This window comes from Myotis yumanensis, unplaced genomic scaffold (genome assembly GCF_028538775.1).
Source record: "Myotis yumanensis isolate MYYU_CA2020_CCGP unplaced genomic scaffold, mMyoYum1.0.hap1 SCAF_20, whole genome shotgun sequence".
NCBI classification, from domain to species: Eukaryota; Metazoa; Chordata; class Mammalia; order Chiroptera; family Vespertilionidae; genus Myotis; species Myotis yumanensis.
In genome coordinates this window covers 10,841,251-10,857,134 of record NW_027223771.1, presented here as the reverse complement: position 1 = coordinate 10,857,134, position 15,884 = coordinate 10,841,251, and the positions used below count along the sequence as shown (strand labels likewise).

The 15,884-nt window shown below is 58.7% G+C and overlaps 1 protein-coding gene across 1 annotated transcript in view; it reads right to left on the bottom strand.

Annotated features, from left to right (window-relative positions):
• Positions 1-15,884, bottom strand: part of ARNT2 (aryl hydrocarbon receptor nuclear translocator 2) — an 84,465-nt gene that overhangs the window by 31,289 nt on the left and 37,292 nt on the right. Inside the window, 3 exon segments of the mRNA XM_070400450.1 lie at positions 2,707-2,792; positions 3,220-3,285; positions 5,458-5,560. Of these exon segments, the coding sequence (XP_070256551.1) occupies positions 2,707-2,792; positions 3,220-3,285; positions 5,458-5,560 (255 nt within the window).

The following is a 15,884-nucleotide window of genomic DNA, read 5'->3' as shown; positions in this document are numbered from 1 at the left end:
ATTTGGTAGGTGAGAGGAGACCGTATCCGATTATTTCAATTCGTAGTTATGAGTAACAGGAGAAGGAATTTTACCCAAAGGCGTAGTGCGTGCACATTTCACACACGTGTACCATGTGCGTACACGCAAGCACATATATGTGCGATGTGGGTGTGCGTACACATGTGTGTGTGTGTGCCTGTGCACATACGTGTGTCCATGCATGTGTGTGCGTACACACACATCCTATATAATAAAAGCCTAATATGCTAAGTGTCCGGTCGTCCAGTCAACCAATCAAATCGTCATATGCTAATGATATGCTAAGGCCACTCAACCACGTGCTATGACATGCACTGACCACCAGGGGCAGACAGTCGACCGGTTCACCACTCACTATGATGTGCACTGACCACCAGGGGGCAGACGCTCCGACCGGTAGGTTAGCTTCTGCTGGGGTCCTGCCGATTGGGACTGAGTGAGACGGGCCGGACACGCCCTGAGCCCTCCTGCGGTCCCTCCCCGGCCCCGATCGTGCACCGGTGGAGTCCCTTGGCCTGGCCTGCGCCCTCTCACATCTGGGACCCCTCGGGGGGGGATGTTGGAGAGCCGGCCGGTTTCAGCCCGATCCCCCAGGCCAGGCCAAGGGACCCCACTGGTGCACCAATTTGTGCACCGGGCCTCCGGCATACGTATATGTGCATATACGAGGGTGTGTGTGTGTGTGTGTGCGTACACTTTCACACCCTTTTCATATCCTTTGCTCATTTTTCCCTCCGGAGTTAAAAGTCTGCTTTTTGGTCACTTTCCTTTTTTTTTGGTCCAAATCGCCCATACGGTGCCTCCTGGCAACTGCGCTAAGCAGGACGCATTCCTCCGCCTCCGTGCGACGCCCCCTCACATACTTACAGACAGAAATCACGTCTCTCTTTCTCCAAGACAAACACCCCGGCTCCTGCTACCAGGCCTCCGGAGGCCAAGTTTCCAGGGCGGGCGGCCGCCGAAGACCTCGTGCGTAATGCGTCCCACCGCCCGGCCGCCCTGTCCCCGCGGCACTCACGGCGCCGAACCCCCTGCCACTCCCGCCGAGCCCGCCCCGAGCCGCCCCTGCAGACTCTCCGGATGCCCCGCCCCCGCCTGCAGCCCGGGCCCGGGCCCGCCTCCTGCTCACCCACAGGACGCCACGCGCTAGCTTTGGGCGATCGAGGCGTGGCTGGTGGGACATTGTGCGCCGGGAGCCCCAGTAAAGTGGTGAGAGGGCGAGCGAGCACGTGGAGGCCAGAAACAGGAAGAGGAACTGGCCGGGTATAAGGACCGTAATTAACTCAAATGAGGAAAGCGTTAAGAAGCAGGTGGTCAGCCCGGCCGGTGTGGCTCAGTGGTTGAGCGTCGACCTATGAAGCAGGAGGTCAGGGTTCGATTCCCGGTCAGGGCACGTGCCCGGGATGCAGGCTGGAACCCCAGTGGGGGGCGTGCAGGAGGCAGCCGATCCATGATTCTCTCTCATCGCTGATGTTCCTATCTCTCCCTCTCCCTTCCTCTCTGAAATCAATGAAAACCCCAATTTTGGGGGGGTGCGGTGAATCTATATATATAAAAGCCTAAGGGACCGAACGACCGGTCGCTATGACGTGCACTGACCACCAGGGGACAGACACTCAACGAATAGGATTGGTCTCCCTTCTGTCTGGATTGGGCCTATGGGGATCGGGCCAAAACCAGCTATCAGACATCCCCCGAGGGGTCCCGGATTGCGAGAGGGTGCAGGCCAGGCCGAGGGACGCCACCAGTGCACGAATCCGTGCACCAGGTCTCTAGAATGAATATATATAAATATACATACACATATATACAAATATCGATGTATATATGTATATACCTGTACATATATGTATATATAATAATAAAAGTGCAATATGCTAATTAGACCAGACGTCCTTCCGGACGACCTCCTAGATCCGTGGTTCTCAACCTTCTGGCCCTTTAAATACAGTTCCTCATGTTGTGACCCAACCATAAAATTATTTGCGTTGCTACTTCATCACTGTCATGTTGCTACTGTTATGAATCGTCATGGAAATATCTGATATACAGGATGGTCTTAGGCGACCCCTGTGAAAGGGTCGTTCGACCGCCAAAGGGGTCGCGACCCACAGGTTGAGAACCTCTGTCCTAGCTGAAGCCGGGGCTACGAGGGAAGCCTGGGTCCCAGGTGCTGGAGGGAAGCCAGTGCCAACAGCCAGGGAAGGAAGGCCTACTCGTGCAATAATTTCATGCACCAGGCCTCCAGTGTGCGTGTGTGTGCGTGTGTGCGTGTGTGCGTGTGTGTATAGTCCTGGCTGGGTCACTCACCTGGCTGTAGCATCATTCTGTGCATCAAAAGGTTGCCCACTTGCTCCCCAGAAGGGGCTCATACAGGGGGGCAGCTGATCAATCTCTCTCTTCACATACACGTTTCTTCATGTTTTGAACTTCCTTAGGCGTGTATTGAGGAGGGAAGTCGCTGGGCCAGTCATAATGCTTAACATCTGAGTATCTCAGTTTTTTCCAAGTAGCTGCACCATTTTACCTTCCCGCCAGCAATACGTGAGAGTTCCAAGCGCTCCCCGTCCTCGCCATCCCCTCCTCTCACCCGTTTTCACCATCCGAGGGCCAGAGGCAGCTGCTCCTCCCCACCTGCAGCTACTCCTCTGCACGCTCAACTTCTCCCCAGCAGGCTCTGCTCACCTGCCGGGGGCCAGGCCTTGATATAGCCGGTGCAGTGGACCACGGCGTACTGGGCTTCCCCTTCCTTCACAGGCCCCAGCCCGTTCCTGCGGGGAGAACGGCAGGGACATGGCTTCCAGCCCCCGGGGGTCGGGCGAGGGTGCCGATGGCTCCTCCCGTACCGGAGCCACCGGGGTCCCCGGCTCGCCTGGTGGTTTTGAATCTTGACTGTTTCCCCTCCTTCCACAGAGTCTGGAAGCCCAAAATAAATCCCCCCAACTCCCTTCCTCATCTCAGCCCCAGAAATCCGTCACATCGGGGCTCCTGGTCCTCCCCACACTCAGCCCCTCTCCACGTCCAGCTACTCCTCCCCCAGTTCAGCTACTCCTCTCCCCGTCCAGCTACTCCTCCCCCAGTTCAGCTACTCCTCCCCACGCTCAGCTACTCCGCTCCTCGTTCAGCTACTCCCCAGCTTAGGGCACTCAGCTACCTCCCAGCAGAGCCCAGAAACACCATCAAAAAAACCCCACTGACCTGAACCTCTTCCTCATGGTGGTGATTCTGCTCAGAGGCAGGTGGTCCAACGGAGCATTTCCACACCTAAGAGTCGACAAACACATTAGAGCGAGTGAAGGCCCAGGGCGAGTTTATAAAACACACAGGGCCGGCGGGCGTGGCTCTGGGGCTAAGCGCCAACCTAGGAACCTGGAGGTCAGGGTTCGATTCCCGGTCAGGGCACAGGCCCAGGTTGCAGGCTCGATTCCCAGTGTGGGGCGTGCAGGAGGCAGCCCATCCATGATTCTCTCATCATGGATGTTTCCCTCTCCCTCTCCCTCTTCCTTCCTCTCTGAAATCAACCAACCAACCAACCAATCAATCAAACACACAGTGCCGCCGACCAGGAGACGGCCCTCATCTGACGCTCACACACGTGTGCCCGGATGAGCCCTGATGCCAACCTCCCCCCCAAGTGTAGAAGCGGAGGCCCAGGCTCTGAATTCCCACGGTCCCTGCGGGCGAGGGCAGTGGGGCCCACGTGGCAAGGCTCAGGGACCTGCTGCCAGGGCCCAGCCCAGAAGCCGGGGATCCAGCAAAGACCCCAAGGTGAGGCTGGCCACGCTCGGGCCTGCGGTCACTTCCGTGGACCCAGGTGGCTCTTGGGGGACAGGGGGAGGGGGTGATGACAGCAGCAGTGTCTTCTCAGGCCTCAGCCAACAAGTCAACGCAAAGCAGATGCCGCAGCAGACACGCATGACACACAGAAGCCGTGTCTCGGGCTCCCGTTGGCAGCGGGGGGAGCACCCCCAGCCGCGTCCCGGCACCAGGAGCTCGCAGACAGCCTCGCGCCTGCTGACGCAGGGGACAGAGCGGGGACGGGGGGGCGGGACGTGTGCGGAGTCAGGTCTCCCTGGGGACCCTCCTCGGGATGCGGGGTGCGGGGGGCGGGGGGCAGCCCACCACCCCCTCCGCTGGGACCCCGGCTGCCTCGCTGCTCCGTGACCCGCTCAGCTTCCAGGCCCTGCCCGCCGCCTGGCGTGCCCTCTCGCTACGTGCCTCTGCGATTCCCGCCCATGTGACCAGTGGTGCCCAGCTGTCTTAATCGTCCACACAGCACAGAAAGGAATCGAGCTGCAGTGGCTCAGTGGGTGAGCGACGACCTGGGAACCTGGAGGTCAGGGTTCGATTCCCAGTCAGGGCACAGGCCCGGGTTGCGGGCTCGATCCCCAGTGTGGGGCAGTGCAGGAGGCAGCTGATCCGTGATCCTCTCTCTCTCTCTCTCTCTCTCTCTCTCTCTCCCTCTCTGACATGAATAAAGATATATTTTTTTAAAAGATGCAAGTCCATTATACCCCGAGGCCTGGGACAGCGGCTGCCCCAGCGTGGGGGCAGGGACGGCAGGGGCGATCCCCGACGGCTGCCCAGGACGCTGGCACGGCCCTCCGCTCTCCGGCCGGCTGTGCCCGGCGTCTCCCTGACACTGAGCTGCTCTCGGCCGAGGGCAGAGCTGCTCACGTCACCGGGAACCCCAGGTGGACAGGCGCCTGGAGACCCACCTGGAGCAGAGCGTCCGGGGCAGGAGGGGCCGCCTGGGAGGGCGGGCAGGAGCCGAATGATCCCTGTGTCTCTCTCGCGTGGATGTTTCCCTCTCTCTCCCTCCCTCCCTCCCTTCCACTCTCTCGAAAAACCAACGGAAAAAATATCCTTAGGCCCTGGCCGGTGTGGCTCAGTGGGTAGAGCGTCGGCCTGCGGACTGAAGGGTCCCGGGTTCGATTCCGGTCAAGGGCGTGTACCTGGGTTGTGGGCACATCCCCAGTGGGGAGTGTGCAGGAGGCAGCTGATCGGTGTTTCTCTCCCATCGATGTTTCTAACTCTCTATCCCTCTCCCTTCCTCTCTGTAAAAAATCAATAATATATTTTTTAATAATAAAATAAAATAAAAAATATCCTCAGGTGAGGGTTTAACAGAGAATAAAAAAGAAGCCACAGGGGTGAAGCCGAGGGGGCCTGTGTGGCCGCCCAGCCAAGCAGGTGGAGGCAATACCCCACCGCAGCCACGCCCACCACCGGCCACAGCCACGCCCACCGCAGCCACGCCCACCACCGGCCACAGCCACGCCCACCACAGCCACGCCCACCACAGCCACGCCCACCACCGGCCGCAGCCACGCCCATCGCCCGCCACCGACACAGCCACGCTCATGCCACGCCCATCGCCCACTGAAGCCACGCCCACCACCCACCGCAGCCACACCCATCGCCACCCAGACAGACCTCATCCTGCAGATGAAGGAGCGCCTGGAGCCCATGCACATGCGCATGGACGACTGCTGCCCCTCCTTCTTCACGGTCCCGGTCTTCAGGTCCAGGATCCGGCCTGCGAGAGAGAGAGAGAGAGAGAGAGAGAGAGAGAGAGAGAGAGAGCGCAGGGCGCGTGCATCAGCCTCGGCCGCTGCCTGGGGCGGGGGCGCCGGGGGAGGGGATCTCGCTGCACCTGCTCTGCAATGAGGACCCGCAGGGTCCCGCACACCCCTCCTTCCTGGGGGTCCCCAACATCCTTTGGCAGGAAACGCACCGGGCGATGCACTCGTACAATCCCAAACGCCCGTGTTCTTTCTTAAAATATATTTCTATTGATTTCAGAGAGGACGGGAGAGGGAGAGAGAGAGAAGCATCCGTGATGAGAGAGAATCATGGACCCGCTGCCTCCTGCACGCCCCGCACTGGGATCGACCCCACAACCCGGGCCTGTGCCCTGACCTCCTGGTTCACAGGTCAACGTCCAACCACTGAGCCATGCCTGCCGTGCTGAAATGACTTTTTAAAAATATTTTTGTTTTCATTGATTTCAGAGAGGGAGGGAGAGGGAGAGAGAAACATCCATGATGAGAGAATCATGGACCCGCTGCCTCCTGCACGCCCCACACTGGGGATGGAGCCCGCAACCCGGGCCTGTGCCCCGACCAGGAATCGAACCCTGACCTCCTGGTTCGTAGGTCCAGGCTCAACCACTAAGGCTTAGCTTTTAAAAAATAAAAAAGAAAGAGGAACCAGCAGTTTGTCTTGGATAAAACCATAAAGGAAGGCTGTGTGCTGCTCTAACGGCTCCCCCGGCGGCCCCCGGAATACAAATAGGAACCAGAACGCTTTCCTCAAAGGGACCCCGGAGAAAACAGGAAACATCTTATCTTGTCGTGTTTTTTGTTGTTTTTAAAAAAGGCGGCCAACGGAGATAGCCAGGGAGGAAAACAAGAGAAAAAGATTAGCATTAACGCAAAGCCATGGCCCCCGGAGACGGACAGGATCGGATGTGGTCCCACACGCGAGGGGCCCCGGAACCCGGGCCCAGAGGCAGGAGGAGACGCAGGCTGCTGCTCCAGCGCCAAGGGGCTCTCCGTCCCCCGGGGCTGACCCCAGCCGCCCCAGCAGCTGTGCACACGGGGAACCAACGGCCCGCGGCCCGGGACCCACGCGATGCACGCGAGGCCACGGCAGAACCAAGTCCAGAGTGGGAGCGGCGTGCAGAGACGGGGAGACACAGGCGCCCACTGCGGAGAGAGGGGGGCACGTGTGGGGAACCAGACGGGAAGGGAACGAAGACAGCCAGCCACATGGAGCAACAGACTTCTATTCTGTTTTCCAAAAAAATATTGTCACCCAGCCAGTGTGGCTCAGTGGTTTGGCGTCGACCTATGAACCAGGAGGTCACGGTTCGATTCCCGGTTGGGGCACAGGCCTGGGTTGCAGGCTCGATCCCCAGTGGGGGGCGTGCAGGAGGCAGCCGGTCCGTGATTCTCGCTCATCGTGGATGTTTCTCTCTCTCTCTCCCTGCCTCTCTGACATCAATAAACATATATTTTTTAAACACTATTGTCCAAAGGGCGCATGGAGCTTGGGGACACCCAGAGGCTAGAGGGGAGGGAGAATGGACGGACTCCGTTGGACAGAAACTTCCAGACTCTGTTCCCATCTCACTGCAGTGGGACCTCGTTTCTCAAACGCCTCCCGCCTCCAACAATCCGCTTCTGCCCCCCGAAACCTTTCACGCCGACCCCTGTAGGACCAGTCACGCATCTCCCAGGTGACGGACAGGAGAGAAAGTGGGAGCAGGAGTCAGTTCACGGCGATTAGAATCTCAGGACGCTCTCATGGGACTATTCTGGTGATATTTATGCTTTTGTGGCTGCGTATCGTTTTTGTTGAATTTTCTTCTTTTTTTACCGTATGTTTCCCTTTCCTTTTGGTTAAATTTCCATTTACATTTCATGTCCTTTTTTTGTTGTTTGTTTTAATACACTAGAGGCCCGGTGCATGAAATTCGTGCGGGGGGGGGGGGGGGGGAGGGCATCCCTCAGCCCTGCCTGCATCCTCTCGCAATCCGGGACCACTGGCTCCTACCCGCTCACCGGCCTGCCTGCCTGACCGCCCCTAACTGCTCGCCTGCCTGCTGATCGCCCCTAACCACTCTGCCTGCCTGCCTGATCACCCCTAACCGCTCTGCCTGCCTGCTGATCGCCCCTAACCGCTCTGCCTGCCTGCTGATCGCCCCTAACCGCTCTGCCTGCCTGCCTGATCGCCCCTAACCGCTCTGCCTGCCTGCCTGATCGCCCCTAACCGCTCTGCCTGCCTGCCTGATCGCCCCTAACCACTCTGTCTGCCTGATCGCCCCTAACCGCTCTGCCTGCCTGCCTGATCGCCCCTTACCACCTCTGCCTCAGCCCCCACACCTGGAACCCAGGCTTCCCTCCTCCAGCTGGCCTCAGGCAACCGGGACCCGGGCTTCCCTCCCTCTGGCTGGCCGCAGGCACCCAGGACCCTGGGCAGTGCCGCCCGGGCCCCGGCTTTGTCAGGAATGACATCTGGAAGACGTTGGGTATGTCTGGTCTAATTAGCATATTACCCTTTTATTAGTATAGATGTTTATTGATTTCAGAGAGGCAGGGAGAGGGAGAGAGAGAGAGAAACATCAATGATGAGAGAGAATCACGAATCGGCTGCCTCCTGCACGCCCCCCACTGGGGATGGAGCCCGCAACCCGGGCATGTGTCCTTGACCGGGAATCGAACCCTGACCTCCTGGTTCATAGGTCGACGCTCAACCACTGAGCCACACCGGCCAGGCCACCGTTTCCCTTTTGTGACCAACGAAGATGGAGGCTGGGGTTTGGGTTGGGACTTAGACCTATGACCCTAGAATTACAAAAGGCGCCAAAGGCTCCCAGCCCCTGAGCAGGGCTGGCCCAAGGGACTGGGCGGGGTGGCCCCAGGCCCCAGGGGCACTCAGAGGAGCCGGTCTGTCAAGCCGCCACCTGGGGAGGCCCTAACTAGAAGCTAACGAGGCGGCCAGGAGGGCAGCCAGGGCTGCACAGACCCTCAGGGAGAATCATCTCAGGTGATGACAAGGCCAAGACCGGGAGCTGAGCCCTGGCCGGTGTGGCTCAGTGGATAGAGCGTCGGCCTGCAGACTGCAGGGTCCCGGGTTCGATTCCGGTCAAGGGCACGGACCTCGGTGGCAGGCTCCTCCCCGGCCCGGGCCCTGGTCGGGGCGCGTGCAGGAGGCAACCCATCGATGTGTCTCTCTCACATCGATGTTTCTCTCTGTCTCTCCCTCTCTCTTCTACTCTCCCGAAAAATGAATGGAAAAATATCCTCGGGGGAGGATTGACAAAAATATTTAAAAAAAACTGGGAGGTGTAGGGGGGGAGCCAGGGCACAGAGCCCCAACACGGGTGACAGGCCACGGCCCCCCTCCCGCCCGGACCGCGGGGCCCCGCGGGCACCCCCTCCCCCCGCCCCCAGCACTCACATTCCAAGCGTGACACAGAGTCATGCGAGCACTCCCCCCACCTCCCCGTGCCGGGCCGCGGCTCTGCTGTTCATTAAAAAGTCGTCACCCCTCCTGCTATTTAATCTGCAGACACGAGTACAAATCCCCCGTCCTGTTTAGAATGCTCCGGAGTGTGATTGAAAGCGATACATTCCTCTTCGGGGATCATGCGCCAGGAATGCCAGCAATGCGGGCCCCAACGGGTAACCGATGAGTCTTCCTCCCCCCCGCCCCCGTCCCATGGAGGGGGGCCAGGCTGACATGGGGTTCAAGAAGGCAATCTGCCCTGACCGGTTTGGCTCAGTGGATAGAGCGTCGGCCTGCGGACTGAAGGGTCCCGGGTTCGATTCCGGTCAAGGGCATGTACCTGGGTTGTGGGCACATCCCCAGTAGGAGGTGTGCAGGAGGCAGCTGATGGATGTTTCTCTCTCATCGATGTTTCTAACTCTCTCTCCCTCTCCCTCCCTCTCTGAAATCAATTAAAAAATATAAAAAAGAAGCCCTGGCCGGTGTGGCTCAGCGGATAGAGCGTCGGCCTGTGGACTGAAGGGTCCCGGGTTCGATTCCGGTCAAGGGCATGTACCTGGGTTGTGGGCACATCCCCAGTAGGAGGTGTGCAGGAGGCAGCTGATGGATGTTTCTCTCTCATCGATGTTTCTAACTCTCTCTCCCTCTCCCTCCCTCTCTGAAATCAATTAAAAAATATAAAAAAGAAGCCCTGGCCGGTGTGGCTCAGCGGATAGAGCGTCGGCCTGCGCACTGAAGGGTCCCGGGTTCGATTCCGGTCAAGGGCACGGACCTCGGTTGCAGGTTCCCCGGCCCTGGACGGGGCGCGTGCGGGAGGCAGCCCCTCGAGGTGTCTCTCTCACGTCGATGTTTCTCTCTGTCTCTCCCTCTCCCTTCCACTCACCCTAAGAATCAATGGGAAAACATCCTCAGGTGAGGATTAACAACAACAAAAATAATAATCTATAAGAACAAAAGCGTAATATGCTAATTAGACCGGACGTCCTTCCGGACAACCTTCCAGGGGCTGTGAGGGAAGCCCAGGTCCCAGGCGCCAGAGGGAAGCCGCTGCCGGCAGCCGGGGGAAGGAAGGCCTACGTGTGCGTGAATTTCGTGCACCGGGCCTCGAGGAATCCATACAAAAGGTGGAAAGGTGAGGGAAGGGAGGGTGAGCGCCTGCAGAGACTCCGTTTACGTAAAAAGGAAGAGGCCTGGGGCTCAGAGCCGCCCCCGGCCCCCCACACACACACACACAGTCTCCGGGAACCACGTTCTGAGAGTGTACCGTCGAGGAACAGCCAATCTCAGAGGCACAAGCGAAGGCCATCGATCAACGAAGAGAGACGCGCCCGAGACCAGGAAAGACGGCCTTTGGGTGAGAAACGCGGCCGCGGCAGTAAATCCTGAGGCCGCGGAGGGCTGCGTCCTCGCCGCGTCGGGAGAAATGATCCCCGGAATCAATCGCAGGACCAGAGCGAGGAGGTGGGCGTGATGAGCGCTCGGCTCATGTGCCAGGGGATTGGAGCCGGCGGAGGGGACGCGGGAGGGGCGGGCAGAGAAACAGCACAAGGGCGCCTGCTTCCGACCGAGACGGGGTCACGGGGGGTCAGACGTCCCTTCCCTTCAAAAGAATGCAAACAGCCTGGATGGTGGCCCAGTGGTTAGAGCGCCGGCCTGCAAACTGAGGGTCCCGGGTTCGATTCCCGGTCAAGGGCATGGACCTCGGTTGTAGGTTGGAACCCCGGCCCTGGTCAGGGTGCACGAGGGAGGTGACCGATGGATGTCTCTCTCTCTCTCTCTCTCTCTCTCTCCCTCTCTCTCTCCCTCCCACACACACACCTTCCACTCTCTTTAGAAATCAATGCAGCCCGGCCAGCGTGGCTCAGTGGTTGAGCGTCAACCTAGGAACCAGGAGGTCACGGTTCAATTGCCACTCAGGGCATCTGTCCGGGTTGTGGGCTCGATCCCCAGTGGGGGGCGTGCAGGAGGCAGCCGATCCGTGATTCTCTCTCATCATGGATGTTTCTCTCTCTCCCTCTCCCTTCCTCTCTGACATCATTACAATTATATTTTTAAAAAATCAATGGGAAAAATATCCTTTGGTGAGGATTAAAAACAATAAAAAAAACAATGGTGGGGCCCTGACCGGTGTGGCTCAGTGGATAGAGCGTCAGCCTGCGGACTGAAGGGTCCCGGGTTCGATTCCGGTCCAGGACATGTACCTGGGTTGCGGGCTCATCCCCAGTGGGGGTGTGCAGGAGGCAGCTGATCGATGTTTCTCTCGCATCGATGTTTCTAACTCTCTATCCCTCTCCCTTCCTCTGTGTAAAAAATCAATAAAATATATTAAAAATAAATAATGGCGGTGTGGGGGCCGGAGGGGGACTCCCCACCTTCACCGTGGACACAGCCCCTGTGCCCCACGCCCGCTTTCTAGGCCTGTGACGGAGGCAGCTGCGTGATGGGGAGAGGGGTCAGCCGGGGTCACCTCTGGGGGCCCCGGCGTGGGGAGCTCTTGTCACTTGAGATGCTCAAGGTCACAGGATGACATTGCACATCGCCGCCCGGAGAGCTCCGAGCGTCCTCCCCACACACGGGCACACCGCAGCCCACTCCGCGGCCCTCGTCCGGGGCCGGACGCCAGGGGTGCACCCGGGTATAATCAAAGCCCCAGAAAAATAACGGAAAAATTGCACACACACACGTCCTGTTCCCTCGGCTTCTTCTAAGAAAGCAAGAAACAGGGAAGATCGGGGCCTCGAGTGCATGTCCATGTAGCCATCCGACGTGAGTCACGCATTTCACAAAGAAATATGTGTGTGTGTGTGTGTGTGTGTGTGTGTGTCTCTTTTTTTCTTCCCCAAGGAAACTATTTTAATCTCCCCGATCACGCTGAGCCTTTTGCAATCCAGTTATTTTTAACCGAGGCCGTCGCAGACCCAGGCCCTGGTCACGTGAGAATATTCCTGAAACTGAAATCGCGCTGCGGCGGCAGGAAGCGATGATGATGCAGCGAGTGTTTGGAAATGTTCTAAAGTGGCTCCCGATCGTGCAGATGTGCCTAAAAACAACATGACTAAGTTATTTTTGCGACTTGCTTTTTATAGATGCGGGGGCGGCGGGGGCGGCGGAGGGGGGGGGGTCTTTGTCTATCTACTTCTGCAGCATCAAAATCAGCAGAAAAGATGAAGACATCTGGGCCGTTGCAAAAAAAAAAAAAAATATCGCGGTAGCGGCTCACGGTTCCACGGTGCCGCCGGCTGGCTGCATTTTTCACATTTTGTTCCCTTTTGGTGGGGATGTTGCTGGAATTCCTCTCCTGACCTGGACAGATGGGGTTGTGCTATTTTATCGGGAATACGTACAGTCATTCCCAGCCTCGGTTCACCAGGGTTGCTTTTATTTTTTATTTTTTATATATATATCTTTTTATTGATCTCAGAGAGGAAGGGAGAGGGAGAGAGAGATAGAAGCATCGACGATGAGAGAGAATCACGGACCGGCTGCCTCCTGCACGCCCCCTATTGGGGATGGAGCCCACAACCTGGGCCTGTGCCCTGACCGGGAATCAAACCCTGACCTCCTGGTTCCTAGGTCGATGGTCAACCACTGAGCCCCGCCGGCCGGGCCAGGGTTGCTTTTAAAAAATACAGATGCCTGGCCCTGGACGGGTAGCTCGGGTGGCTGGGGTGTCGTCCCAACGCACCAAGGTTGTGAGTTCGATCCCCAGTCATACAGGAATACGCAGGAAGCCACCAGTGGGTGCACGGATGAGTCGAACAATAAATCTCCCGCTCTCGCTCTTTCTCAAATTAATCGAAGGAAAAACATACAGACCTGGGCTTCGCCACGAGATTGTAGAATTCAGAGACCGGTCCAGAGTTTTTTAAAGAAGCACGAACATTCTGCATTGTGTGAGGGACTCGGCTTTTATCTATCTGTCTATCTTCTATACTAACGAAAGGGTAATATGCTAATTAGACCGGGAGACCTTCCGGGAGATTCCGGACAAAGCCATGGTGGCGGGGCCGAGGCAGAGGCGGTTAGGGGCGAGTAGGCCGGCAGGGCGGGGCAGTTGGGGGCAAGCAGGCCGGCAGGGGGGGCAGTTGGGGGCAAGCAGGCTGGCAGGGGGGGGCAGTTGGGGGCAAGCAGGCTGGCGGAGGGGGGCAGTTGGGAGCAAGCAGGTTGGCGGGGGGGCAGTTGGGGGCACTCAGGTCAGCGGGGGGGCAGTTAGGGGTGATCAGACTGGAAGGGGGGGCAGCTGGGGGCAGTCAGGCTGGCAGGCAGAGTGGTTAGGGGCAATCAGGCAGGCAGGCTGGTGAGCGGTTAGGAACCAGGAGCCCCAGATTGCGAGAGGGATGTCTGACTGCCAGATGTCTAAACCGGCAGTCAGACATCCCCCGAGGGGTCCCAGATTGGAGAGGGTGCAGGCCAGGCTGAGGGACACCCCCCGCCCCAACGCGTGCCCGAATTTTGTGCGCCGGGCCACTAGTCGTATAAAATAAAAGGCTAATATGCAAATCGACGGAACAGCTCAACGACTGGTCGCTATGATGCACACTGACCACCAGGGGGCAGACGCTCAATGCAGGAGCTGCCCCCTGGTGGTCAGTGTGCTCCCACAGGGCGAACGCCGCTCAGCCAGAAGCCGGGCTCACGGCTGGCGAGTGCAGTGGCCTAAACCATCATTCGGACATCCCCCCCGAGGGCTCCCGGGCTGCAAGAGGGCACAGGCCAGGCTGATGGACGCCCCCCCCCCCCCAGTGCACGGATTTTGTGCACCAGGCCTCTAATCGTATGTGAAAAAGGAAAACAGGACTCCCAGGTACATCAGCTTCACCAAACCCAGAGAGCTGGACATTTTTTAAAAAATATATTTTTTTTTATTGATTTCAGAGAGAAAGGGAGAGGGAGAGGGAGAGAGAGAGAGAGAAACATCCGTGATGAGAGAGAATCATGGACCGGCTGCCTCCTGCACGCCCCCCACTGGGGACCGAGCCCACAACCCGGGCTTCGATACAGTCCTGTAAGGATCCACAACCGTCTGCATGGACCTAAAGGGAAACCGAGGCCGGGGGAGGGCAGGCCCCGTGCCCCAGGTAGAGAGGGTCATGAGCTGTAACTGTACCAGGCCCCTCTGACTCCGGGCACAGGGACACACACACACACACACACACACGGCAGGCCCTGCAGCCGGCGAGCGTCGGAACACACGGGCTCCGAGGCTCCGTCGGCCGGCCCGCCGCAGCGATGATGACCCCGAGGCCGGGCGGCAGAGCCGTCCACATTCGCGACGTATCTTTCAACAGAGCACAGAGACAAGGACGCAGGCCAGGCCGAGCACAGCCAGGCCGGCGGTCCCAGTAGCTCCCGCGTTTCCCGGGGACGGAGCGGGCGCCCGGGGAACATCTGGAGCAACCACAGGGCCCCGTGGGCTGCGTGGGCCGCGGCGGAAAGGGCCTGGGGACGAGGCGGGGGATCACCCGCCCGCCACGCTCCCGGCTCCCGAGCGCCTGCACGCACCAGGCCGGACACGGATCGCTGCCTTTTCTCCCAGGGACGAAGTATTTACTACACGATCGCGCGCATTTCCAAGGGGCCCCGGTCACGTCCACATGCTTTTTTTTTCCTTTTTTAAATACGTTTTTATTGCCGAACCGGTTTGGCTCAGTGGATAGAGCGTCGGCCTGTGGACTCAGGGGTCCCGGGTTCGATTCCGGTCAAGGGCATGTACCTTGGTTGCGGGCACATCCCCAGTGGGGGGCGTGCAGGAGGCAGCTGATCGATGTTTCTCTCTCATCGATGTTTCTAACTCTCTATCCCTCTCCCTTCTTCTCTGTAAAAAATCAATAAAAAATATATATATTTTTAAATACGTTTTTATTGATCTCAGAGAGGAAGGGAGAGGGGGAGAGAGAGAGACATCCATGATGAGAGAGAATCATGGACCGGCTGCCTCCTGCACGCCCCGCACTGGGGATGGAGCCCGCAACCCGGGCCTGTGCCCTGACCGGGAATCGAACCCTGACCTCCTGGTTCCTAGGTCGACGCTCAGCCACGGAGCAACGGCGGCTGGGCCTGTGCCCTGCATTTGTACCTCGGACAACAGAAACCCAGCCAGAACGTGATAAAGCTGACTCAGACAAAAATCAGCATTTTTATTTTTATTCTTTGGCCACGGTGATCTGTTTACCGAATATGGCAAGAAGCGGACTGCGGGGGATGGGGGTTAGGTGCCCCGCCCCTGGCTGCAGCCCAGAGCCGGTCGGCCTCCGCGGAAACAGGATGGATGAGCAAGTCCGGTTTCATGGAGTCACCTTCGAGGCGAGCACGTGGGAAGAGGCCACCTGGTGGCCGCTCTGAGGAAGTGCAGCGACTGTGCCTGGACCACAACCCCTGATCCTGACCCTGGACCATGACCCCACACCATGACCCCACACCATGACCCCGGACCATGACCCCACACCATGACCCCGGACCATGACCCCACACCATGACCCCACACCATGACCCCGGACCATGACCCCACACCATGACCCCACACCATGACCCCACACCATGACCCCGGACCATGACCCCAGACCATGACCTCTGATCCTGACCCAGACCATGACCCCACACCATGACCCCACACCATGACCCCACACCATGACCCCGGACCATGACCCCAGACCATGACCCCTGATCCTGACCCAGACCATGACCCCAGACCATGACCCCGGACCATGACCCCAGACCATGACCCCTGATCCTGACCCAGATCATGACCCCAGACCATGACCCCTGATCCTGACCCAGACCAGGACCCCGGACCACGACCCCACACCATGACCCCGAACCACCAACCAGCCGAAGGTCGTGACCCCAGG